The following is a 12,458-nucleotide window of genomic DNA, read 5'->3' on the forward strand; positions in this document are numbered from 1 at the left end:
CTTAGTGAAGTTTGACGGTTTAAGATAGAAAAGGTAAGCAAATCTTATACTTATTACTAGTTTTCGAATTTGTAGTAGATCTTACACTCCTTATTATTTTTAAATAATTATGTTTTTTATGCATAAAATCTGCTTGTCAAAATATCATGCTTTTCTTAAAATTATGGATTAGCATGTGTTATGAAAATCATGTTTTATTATGAAAAATAGTTTAGTTAATATTTTAATAAAAATAGATTTGTTATAAAATATGAATCTGATTATGCCATTTAGTATTTTTTGCCTATTTATATGTATGTTTTAAGAAAAAATATAAGTTTCCAAAGGCTCTCAGATTACTATGACCGTCTCTATAAATAGAGGTCAATCGACATCTTGGAGCTAGCATCCAACAAAAATGGCCTCTGTCAACGGGTTAAAGTTGATGATGGATAAGAACTATGAAATCTTATCGATTACGAAAATAACCGTCACGGGTTATAGTGACCATCGCACGAAAATCTGTCAGCAATGTTTTGATCCATTAAAGGATTACATGACATAAAGAATGATTTACGAATTTATTTGCAATATAAAGTTATAGCAAGGCCGGCCCGAGCGTTAGGCGACCGAGACGGTCACCTAAGGCCTCGGGCCAATGGAAGGCCTTCGGGAGGCGTGACCAAAAGGAAGCAAAGGCCCCATATAAAAACGGAAACAGGAGCTGGCTGGCTACGAGTCTTCCCCCTTGATGGAGGGGAAGTGGACAGTTTCCTGGCCTGCAGAGGGGCAATTTGGGAAGTTGGGGACAGTAGTTTTGTTTTGGGTGGAGAGAGAGAGAGAGAGAGAGAGAGGAGGGATTTAGTTGGCTTGATACACGCCTGAAGCCACTCTTATCTTTCATCCCTTCTCTTTTTTGGTTTTGGTCTTGGTTTTCCTTCCCTCACATTACTCCTGATCCAGCTGGGCCATCAGGAAGAAAGATAGGGGGATTGGAGATGGACTTCTTGGAGGGTGGAGATTCTTTTAATTTTCTCCTCTCGGTTTCTTCTCCCCTCTTGGGTGGTAGAGAGAGAAAAGGAGGGAGGGGGTTGAATGGCTGCTGTGCCGTGATGTTGCAGTTGCTGCTTGGGTACTCAATTGAAGGGGGAGACGGTGGGATGGGACTTTTATTAGTTAGATGGAGTGAATTTCCCATAATGCCCCTACTTTCTCTTATAGAGCGGTTCTTTCTGAACAAATTCTTTTCTTTACCTTGGCCAAAGTGCCATGGGATGACCTTCCCTATTCTGCTCTTGCTTGACATGGTAACCAGTATTGCCAAGCATCATCCCAGTTATTTAATCAGTTTCATGGCCCTTCTTTTAGAGCAATTATATTTCTGTGCCCCTATTCAAAAATTATATTAAACTGAAGAGGCTTCTTGTCTAGATTCATGTATCTTTGTTGGAATAGTGTACTTGATAGCTACCTATTTTCATATTATTTTTTTAAATTACATATTAAAAAAAAGAGGCCTCATTCATTGGATCTGCTTTAGGCCTCCAAATGTATTGAGCCGCCCCTGAGTTATAGCTAATGATTTTCTAAATGTTGAGTATGATGGGCTTGATATTAATGTTGAATTTAGACACTACGAACCAATATTGGTGTTCTTTAATGGATGATGAAATTAGATTTTTAAATTATTATATTTTGTTGTGATGGATTTGAAAGCTGAAAGTAATGTTGGCTTCATGTTCTCGTGGGCTGTACCCCTCGGTAGCACGGCTATGTCATGCTTTAGATCTGGGGCGCAACAAATCAAGTTTCGGATTTGGATGATTTATGCTACTAAAATTAGTGTAAGAACCCGGCCGACTCGACTCATTAAGTCGAGCTGACTCGAGCTAGCTGAGGCGAAACCGGGCTATCGAACTTTGACAACCTGGCCAAAAATCATGTGCGAGAGTGAGAGATATGAGAATCTATATGAACAGGTGTTTAGTCTCACATCGGTTATTTATCGAAAAAATCTTGGGTACTTATACAAAACTAAAAAATTTAAAAAATATTTTCTGAGTAGCCATTTTGGACGAAATCCTGAATTGTTTTAATTAGTGAGACCTCATGCTACGTGATAGAAACATATGATCAAATTAGTACATTTCTTGCCCTAACTTTTTTTTCTTTCTTTTTTTTCTTGTTTTTTTTATTCAAAAAACTCAGTAATCCATTCATGTGAAGATGAGGGATTCCAGCAAACCCCATGGTGGAAGTCTCCAAGGATATATTTGTCGTTTTGTATCGCCTAAATTGCTCCACCAAATCAATACCAGACACTGAAATGGTGATATGAAAGGAGCCGGCCTGGCAGCGTTGGGAAATATAACACACCACCCACTTTAGCAACCGACGAGAAAATAGCATGGTTCTGCCTCCAAAATTAAGACCATGTACATACTATAAATGCAAACGTTAACGTCTCCCCAAAAAAACAAAAAGGTAATTCTCATAGCAAAAGTGAGTCCTCGTTAGATTAATCCAGTGGAGAGAAAGGACGGTAGGGAGGGAGAACACTTGCTGTTTTTCCTCTAGTTGTCTTTCTTAAAACCCTGCCTGAACCTCTCATAATTAAAGCAAAAACACAGTGGGCACGCACAGAGGGAGGGAGAGAAGGCGTGATTTCATTACAAGGGACCCTCAACATAACTCTTGCCGACCCTCATAGCGAACAACCGATCTTTTGGCTATAAACACACTCTGGCTTAGGCTAAGGTAAGTTATTAGTCCACTTTGGAAGCTATTGATGGTTAAAGTGGATTGAAATTAGCAGCCGTAGTAATTCACCTTTAAAGTGCAAATGAGGAAACATAAAAAATAATCAAACAATGTGTTACGTGAATTTAAATACAATCGCATGCAACAAACTTCTCGATATCCTTTGTACTGTTTACATTCTTCTAATTTGCCAGGTTGTATCCACGTTAGAGTGATATGAAATGCCGCTTTCACCAGAACAAAACAAAAAAAAACAAGTGTTCTTCCTTCTTTTTATTATAATGGCATTATAAAGGAAATATCTAGTAATAGCGGATAATAATGGTGTCTTTTTCCTAAGTCACTCTTTATTTTAATATAGCGCAGTATAATCTTTTGTTGCAGGAAGATTTAGTTAAAAAATGAGATCTCATTGAGAGAAAAGCATAAACGAAATAACATCAATTATATAGTTTTAATAACAGCAATGGCAGAAGACATGGAGTGACAAGCATAAATGGCTATTATATAGTTTTAATATTGAAAATATACAAAAGCATCTAAGCCAAAACCACTCCAGTTCATATTTAGCAGCTGAATTCCTTGGTTCCTACTTATATAATTACGAAGCCGAAAGCAGAGACGAACTTGACGGCTTAATCATTGCAAGCAGTTGAATTTATGGGCCGAACAATCGGATACTTGGCTGTTCAATTGATGGCCTGTTCAATATGACAACAACTTGCAACAACTTAAGGACCATATTAGTTATATTTAAAAGGGTCTCTCCATTACGTGATATATTTCATTAATGGGAATTTGAAAAGCATTTCATATGTTACCATCAGTCGTTTATAAAAGCTGCTATGTAATGAAATCAATTGGTCGATTTGGTGTGGCTCAAGGCCCAGTTTGATGGTAGTTTGGTGCAGTTCATGGCCTCGTTCAGGGCTCAATCTAGGGTGGCGCGGTCGTTTGGCTCACTTCTTAGTGCACTCGGGCGTGGTCAGCTTGGCTTCGGGGTTGGATTGAAGGTAGTACTGAAGTTGCATGGTTTCATGCACGTATGAGCAGCCAAAGTTAATTCAGGCCTTTTGAAAGACCCAACCCATGACTTCTCAATAACATATTCCATAGAAATGGTCCTTGGGAGCATTACCTCCCCTAACGAACTTGACGATGGCTGTTTAGAAGCATTAATTGATGACTGTGATTTTATCAATAAAAATAAATTAAAATGGCGTTACGATTCTTCTAGACGAAACAATAGCACAGATGTAACGCAGAGTTACGTTTCTCTAAGTTGGTACTCATTTTGCTCATCATTTTAAGCGCTCCATGTCCCAGACGGTGGAGAATTCATTTCTTCAATAATAATAATAATAATAACAATAATAAATAAACAAAAGCCATATCAGGTCCAATTGGGTGAAAGGGGCAAACGGGAATGTTGAACCTATCACCACTTATAATAAATGAACACCTTTCATGCCTATATCAATCAATTAGTATACTCCATTAGTCCCAATCCATGATAATATCAACTTATAGTTAGCATTTAAACACTCAGAATCTTAATTCTCATGCTTGCATCATGAAGCGTTTTCCTTGCAAGCAGGATAATATTAGTATTTTTTATTAAAAAATAGTACCTGAAAGCTTTTATATACAACAGGCCGTGGTCACTTTCATTTTTAAATTCTGAAGCATACAAAAAAAAAAAAAAAATTCTGCAGGTCATACATAACATTAATCACCGAAGAACATTTTTTCGGATTCTATTCATTATCTGCTAGTCTTAGTTATTGACCTAAAAAATTATAATTTTATAACTGGCATTGTGCATGAGTTTGGTGCAGAATATAAATTTTTTACATATGCGAGATAAGCAATTTTTTTATTACTAATAAAAAGTTGGTAAAACCACGTGACTTCAGACGTGCTTTCGGTAGGTGATATATAAAAGCAAAAGCAGGAAAAATAATGTATCATCCATATACATGAAATCACGATAAGTGCTTTTTTTTTAATTATTAGAAAAGGTTGGTAATACCACGTGACTTAAGAAGCACTTTCTCGTGGATAATATAAAAGCAGAAACAGAAAAACTTTTGAATCATCTCGATCAAATCACTGGTCACCTTAAGGGATTGATGTGGAAGTTGGTCATGGTTTGTCTCATAAATGAAACCCAACTGACATCAAATTTCCAGCTCCGGCATATTTAGCAATGATTTGATGGATGATTAGTAGGAATACTATAATTTAAAACTTCCTTGTCTAATTAAAACACATCGCCGTGTGGCTTGTTATCAATTTTTTTTTAAGATATATATTTTAATTTTAAAGCTGTGCAAATTATTGTCCAGCAGTTCTATTTCTCTATTCTCAGGAGTTTATTAAAAATTTTTATGTTGCCACCAAGATGGTAGCACAATTGGAACGAAGTTTTGCTTTTACCAACACGGTCCAAGTTTGAAATGTGCGAGCGTCAATTAAATGTTGGAGACTGAATGTCCTCCGCCTGAATATGTTCGGTGGAAGCGCTATCTGGTCGAACTGGCACTGAGGTGGTACTGAAATGACGTACTCACACGTGGGATGACCCATAGGTCAGAGAGGCTATATGCAAAATTTTTACCTGCATCGAACATTTTCTTGTGAAAGGGGGCCCAGTAGGGGCTGCTACGCGAATAAGATTTCCTCTCTCCCCTTCTATTTTTCACCAAAAGAAAAGATTTTCTTGTTTTATTTTTATTTATTATGTTCTCTGACCTGGCCAATTTACTTTGTCTTGAGATAATTTGGATGTTCTAGTTCCAATACTGTTATAAAAATATTAAAATTTTATTTTATTTTTTTATTTGGATGTACTTGATATTGTTTGAACAACCATGTTGATGTGCTGCTTAATTTGCCATCCAGTAACAAAGTAATTACAAGTTCAAAATTAATTATAATATAATTTTGAATGATAGAAATCTTGAAGAAGAATATTTCATCTATCTCAAAATCTTTTGAAAATTGTTTTATTTGCGCTCTTTTGAAGCATTAAGAATAAAAAGTTTTGGCTCTTAATAGACCACCTTGCTCTCGTGTTCTAAATCAAAAAAATCTCAATTTACATATGTTCCTTTTTTTTTATTCTTTCTTCCATATTATTTGTATTTTTAAAAAATAAATTGCATTATTCTATTTAAATTTGAATTCTTTTTTAAATTAAAATTTTAAATTTCTTTTTAATTAAGATAATTAGATTAAGAAGAGAACTTTTTTAAGATGTGAGAAGTAGCTCCATAAAGAAGACTTTTTTTTTGAAACCAAAAAACAATTTTAGTTTTATTATCTAAGGCATATATGTTACATCAATCAACAGCATAAAGTGATTAGGTGAGGTAGGACCACCAGATGCAAATAAATATGTATTCTTTCCTTTCATTTTCTTCATGAAAATGAGCTTGTGGCTAATTATCTAACTTTTCAATCAACAACAATTAAACATCAAAGGGCAGTCAAAACAACTGGGCGCAGATGTCAATTATCCCTTCTCTTCATAAAAGAGGAAAGCATATGGATATCATCATCTAGATATGGTTGTCATCTTCACTCATCCACCATGATTGATACTTGGATTGTGAACTCTTCAGCCCTATAAACAGCATACATACATTAACAAGGAATACAAATCACACGCCACCAAGAATTTTAGGGACCTTCCTGAAAACATAAACTACCTTACACTCGCACAGCTCCTAAAGTTCGAGGTCAAGCTACGTATAAAACATGCAAACCAGCCATCCTGATAGATATTATTTGGGATCACTATACCGTTTGCATGGACCAGTCCCCGTAGTATCTAATACGTATATTTTCCGTGTGGCTTTTCTCTTTTCGTTTCTCTTTAACTTCTGGGAGTGAACTCCTCGAGGTGAAGAGCTGTATCCCACGTGTTTGAGCTGATTCGACTGCCATGGTCCGATCAGATGGAGGTGCATGTGATTTGCGGGACAACCACCCCCATTGATGCACCTCGTTAATAAATGTTCTCTAATCTTTCCTCCCTCTGTTTTTTTTGGCAGATATGTCGACCTTTATTTGATACTTGCCTACTTCCACACCAGATTAATTTTGTGAAGTTTGTATCAATGGCCGGCCGGGTAAAGTCGACAGTAAGGACTAAGGAGTATGAAAGCCTTCAAAGTTGGATCGCTCGAGTCAGTGAGCTCGCTCCTATATAAGGAGAGGAGGCAGTGTGCATGTCGTCACATATCTTGAGCGACTTAAAACTGGGAGGAGTGCAGATAAGAGAGGAGAGGAGAAAGAATGGAGAGAAGAAGCCTTGTGTTAGGGGCTCGTTTCATGGCATTGTGTCTCTTGGTTGCCCAAGCATTAGGAGATACCCAGAACAAGACGGCTCCGAGGGTTCCGGCAGTCATCGTGTTCGGAGACTCGATCGTGGATCCGGGCAATAACAACGTTCTGCCAACCCTCGTCAGGTGCAACTTCCCTCCCTACGGACAGGATTTCGTCCGTCACCAGCCCACCGGAAGGTTCTCCAATGGAAGAATCCCTTCGGACTTGATAGGTATGTATAAAGAGAGCATATGCCGTAAACCCACTTTCAGCTTCTACTTAGCTTCCCTAGTTCTCATTATCTTTTTCTTTTTCTTAATCCTGAACAGAGTCTTCGTAGAACTTGATTAAATAAACGGATTCAAGGTTTACTGGAATGTGTACTTCAGTACATTCCTCTAGCTCAAAAAGCACAAAATCTTAAGAAGAATAAGTCCTGTCGCTCTCGCTCACTCTCACGCATTGAGGACATAGTTGAGATATTGATGGCAATATAAGGAGGATTTAAAAAATTACATAGAGATATCCTGACAGCAATATGTGGAAGGTTAAATCACCAGTGGGGCATGGTTCATTTGTAGTGAAAGCAACAGCAGCGAAACTATATTCATCTGAAGATGATAATGTGGATTGCTTTGTAGTAACATGTATGAAAAAGTACTGCTACCAATCACCAACTTCCAGATCTACTACTAAACTGAGCAGTGATCCCCTTGGAAGGTGATCTATATGTAGCTTTTTCCTATATAAAGATGACATTAAAAAAGTGCGAAAGCCCTTAAGCCTTCGCTCACGAAGGACCCACCCTTATTACGTCCAAGATCAATTATCAGAGAATGCACCATCCATGGCTCTGCTGCCATTAAGTAGAGAGGTGTGACTATTAAGATAGGCTCCAGTTCATATATGAAAGGTCGTAACTACAATTCCTTCTATTTTATAGTTATAACCTTTTATCTTTTTCCTAACAAGCACCGTATATTTTGAAACAAATTTAATTACATATGTAATATCAAAAATTTATATTATTTCATCTAAAACAAAATTATATATGTTACATTAAGCCATAGAAAATTTTAGTTTAAGACAAAGGTAGGGTTCCCTTCCACATTCTATGCAAACTTACCCAATCGAGTATTACTTTCATTTTGTAATGCTACAAAGTTCCATCATTTGAACTATGATCTGATGCACGAATAAAAAATCTTATTAAAAAACCATACTCCTAGTAATAGCCTCACTACCTTAGGGATAAAATTTCCAAAGGAGATGGAGATTGATGAATCACAAGGCTCCTTCAACTTTTTGTGCATTGTCATAGCATTTTATTGATTGATTCATGCTGAGCATTTCACTTATCATCTAATTAACCACCATCTGGGTTTCTAGCCTCCAAGTTGGGTGTGAAGGAATTGGTGCCCCCATATTTTGGCTATGACCTTAAACCCGAAGACATCCTAACTGGGGTGAGCTTTGCTTCTGGCGCAACTGGATACGACCCTCTCACCCCAACCCTTTTGGTATTTGCTGCACCAAACATCTATTTCTCCTCTTCTTCTTTTTTCTCATGCGTCTGAAATGGAGAGTAAGGCACGCCCTGCTGCTTGCTGTTTCAGAACGTTCTATCAATGACGGAGGAGCTCAAGCTATTTAAGAAGTATAAAGAGAGGCTAAAGGCCATAGCCGGGGAAGAAAGAGCCACAAGCATTGTCGCCAAGAGTCTATATGTTGTGTGCAGTGGAACCGATGATATTGCCAATACTTACTTCACAACTCCATTTAGGAGGCTACAATACGACATTCCTTCCTATGTGAACTTGATGATACGTGGGGCTTCTAGTTTCCTCGAGGTGAATTCAATTCAAAGACTTGCTTTTAAATTGAGCCTTGTCTTTTTTGGAAAATATTTAGAATGTTCTTCTCTCCCTTTTTTTTTACAACTTTGTGATTCTGCTATTTATAATTTAGTTATGAAAAATTTTCTTATTTTTTCCTCTATGTAGTACACTCTTTCACCTCATTTTGAACTCCCTATTTAATAATTAATTCTTTTGTTAATAAAATCTGATGACTAATGGAGGCTCTGCCTTCTTAGCCTCCATTTTCATCAAAATTATGGAAACGGAGAGGCATGGGTGGCTATTTAGCTCTTTACGTGGAGCATTACTTTCTTGCTATTTCATATTGACCCATTTTATGTTTACAATTGACATTTATCGGTTTACTTGTTGAGGTGAAAGAAGACACGTAAATTATTTTATGCATTTGGGATAGATGTATGGGAGCCAAGAATATCCTTGTTAGTATTAACACATTAGCGAACTATATTTATTTAATAATAATAAAAAATACTTATGAAGGATCCATACGGGTGCATGTTTAGTTCTACATTAACTACACAATGGATGGATCTTGGGTCATATATAGGACCAAAAAAACTTTAACAATAAAATCTGACTAACTTTTTTTAATGAGATTTTGGACTATGACAATTGTTATCGGAGCAGATCAGATCTATAGCTCATATGAACTAAGAAATATTGCAGCACAAACCCAATCAGACCGATCATAGATTTATCGTAGTATCTGTAATTGGATTTAATTAGATTTTAATTTTTAGCCTGATAATAATATCAAGACTTAAATAAAGAAAATATATGAGGATCCATGCAGATGTATGTTTAATTCTAAGTCAACGTGAGGATATGGCTTATCCGAGCTGAACCAAGTCGAAAGAAATTTTTAAAAGATTGAAAATAATCAGAAATCTCAGCCACCGATAACCTAATCGAAACCCAACAAAGTCTGTTACGGGCATTGAGAATGGGTCGTGTCCATAGGTGACATAGGATATTAATGCAGTCGTACGTAGCCACTTTAATCGACTTGAAACGTTTATTAAAAGGAGGTAAATAAATTCGAGGCCGCAGGAGACAAAACCATAAAACTGGCTCAATAATAGGTACTCTCCAGCTACTTTTAGACCTTAAGATCTTATTTCATATTGATGGTAGGAAATGGCAATATTGTGATAGATTTTGGCAGCCAATCATAATTATGACCATTTTCTAAATCATCTGAGATCAACTTTGTGCATTCTTATTTGTCGATATTTTTACGTGCTATATTTTTGGCAGCCAACTATCATGAAAAATTGGGCTTCGCTTGTCTTATAAGATTAGAGTCTTACAAGATGGCAGAGCTCTAGATTGATTTCAACTTATAATTTGCTCTCTACACGAAAGGGTATATTTTAGCTTCTTTTAAAGCACAAAATATTTTCTTCCTACCAATCTTTGTTAATTACACAAAAGCATGAGACATGGTATTGTCTGCTATAATATCAATCAATTTTGTGAATCATTGAATAGAAAATATGCTTAAAGTTTTCTCACCTTTTCAGGAATTACTCCAAATGGGAGCCCGAAAGATTGCATTTGTGGGTCTTCCCCCTATAGGATGCGTACCATCACAAAGAACTCTTGGAGGAGGAATCGAGAGAAATTGTGAACCAATGCGTAACCAAGCAGCACAGTTGTTCAATTCTAAGATACAGAAGGAGGCCGACAGACTTAGTAAAGAACATAAGGGCGTACAGATTGTCTACATCGACATCTACTCCATGTTAATCGATCTTATTTTCCATCCCTCAAAATTCGGTAATTCAATCTTTACTACAGTTCATGTATCTTAAACTCAATCCCAAACAAAATCAATGACAAAAAACAGGCATCGAAACATAGGCCTAGGCCGCACTTGGCCACATCTAGCCAGCCTTTTTTTAAAAAAAACCTTAATTTTCTGTTTGCTTATTTGATTATAAATTCACAAATTTGAAAATTTCTATCGAAAAGTTTCATCTTTTCCTACGGTTTTGCTTGCAATAAAGCATAAATACAACTATTTGCTTTAGTAAAACAAAAAAAAGGCAAGCTAATTTTGACTGTAAATAAAGATAATGATACAATATTATGCAAAACAAAACAAAGCAACAGATAATGGAAACATAAGATAGGCAAAACCTAAAACCGCGTGTTCTTGCCCCGAGCCGAGGCCTAATCCGTAGAAAGATAGGGCTAGCCCAACCTGTTGACACCCCATGTCCCTCGCATTTTTTTTTTACCTTCTTCTCAAGTTAATTTGAAAACAATGACATGTATATGATAATTAAAGAGTGCAACTTCTCTAAGGGGAAAGATCAAATAATATCGGCATTTAAGCACCTAAAATATGTTCCACCATTAGCAATATAACCAATATCATCACCATCATTAGGCTAAGCACTGACATTATAATCAGCTTGCATTAGTTGCAAAAACAAAAGTATCATTAGCTCTAGCATTATAATCGTTAACATCATCATCATCATCATCATCAGTCTTCAATCCGACCGAGATTTTATGTACTTATTATGTACTCATCTAATTGCAGGATTTGAGATATCAGATAGGGGATGTTGCGGTACCGGAGAAATAGAGGTTACAGTCCTGTGTAATAGGGTGACGGCTTCCGTCTGTCCAAATGTTACGGCGTACGTTTTCTGGGACAGTTACCACCCAACTGAGAGAGCCTACAAGATCATGATTGACAAAATTTTCAAAGACAACATACAACTCCTGATGTGAGGATATAATTTTCTTGTCTTCAGGGTCTCGCCAATGTTATTCACTTTATCTACAAGCTTTATTAAGTACCTAGAGTGTATTCTTCGAGTAATTTATTTCGATGTTGCGTGGCAGAGTGTTCAAGCAATCTTAGTTATGTAAAACTCTATTTGATTTAGTGCTACTCCCCTAATTATAAACCCCATTTTCTTGGAAGTTACCATCAGTCTTCTAGTACATCAACAAATCTCTTTTTTAGTGTTGGGATTCTTTGTGACATCTCAAGGATCGTAGGTCATATATTTGTGAATTGCCTGATTGTTTCCAGTAGGCAGGAAATATAGTCATCTGAGTCCAGAAAACCTAAGCTCCTTGGGTTTACCAAGCTGGACCATTCCTGCCCTGGACTAGAAATGTGCAACCACCAAGTTTGGACCTAGGCCTCATCAGCCTTAACATGTAGTCCAAAAGTGGGCTCAAGTATCAGTTTGGTATGATTTGTCAACAAAAGAGGGTTGCAATGGCATTCAATTAAGTGTAGAAGTTAATTATTTATTGTAGACATATAATTTTCCTGCATACATGAGCCCCTTGGTACCAATTAAATCCAAGACTACTTCGAAGAGGAGGACCTTCTAAACTGTTGCCTTGAGGGACACAATTATAGCAAAACCGGTGGCACCAATTTGAAAAATTATACTCTACACCATGCCAATCACCTCATCTCATTTTCCTATAGACCTCATCCATCCATCATGTATCGTAACATCTTATAACCCACAA

The 12,458-nt window shown here is 36.7% G+C and overlaps 1 protein-coding gene across 1 annotated transcript; it reads left to right on the forward strand.

Moving 5' to 3' along the window:
* Window positions 1-6,982: 6,982 nt before the first annotated feature.
* Window positions 6,983-11,891, forward strand: LOC103719596 (GDSL esterase/lipase EXL3-like). Its single transcript, XM_008808917.5, has 5 exons — window positions 6,983-7,303; window positions 8,461-8,591; window positions 8,688-8,921; window positions 10,475-10,730; window positions 11,503-11,891. Exons 1-5 carry the CDS (start codon window positions 7,042-7,044, stop codon window positions 11,694-11,696), a joined length of 1,077 nt encoding a protein of 358 aa, XP_008807139.4. The 5' UTR covers window positions 6,983-7,041; the 3' UTR covers window positions 11,697-11,891.
* Window positions 11,892-12,458: the final 567 nt, after the last annotated feature.

This window comes from Phoenix dactylifera, chromosome 3 (assembly GCF_051530095.1).
Source record: "Phoenix dactylifera cultivar Ajwa chromosome 3, Ajwa_hap1_PhDact_Kaust_v1.1, whole genome shotgun sequence".
Classification (NCBI taxonomy): domain Eukaryota; kingdom Viridiplantae; phylum Streptophyta; class Magnoliopsida; order Arecales; family Arecaceae; genus Phoenix; species Phoenix dactylifera.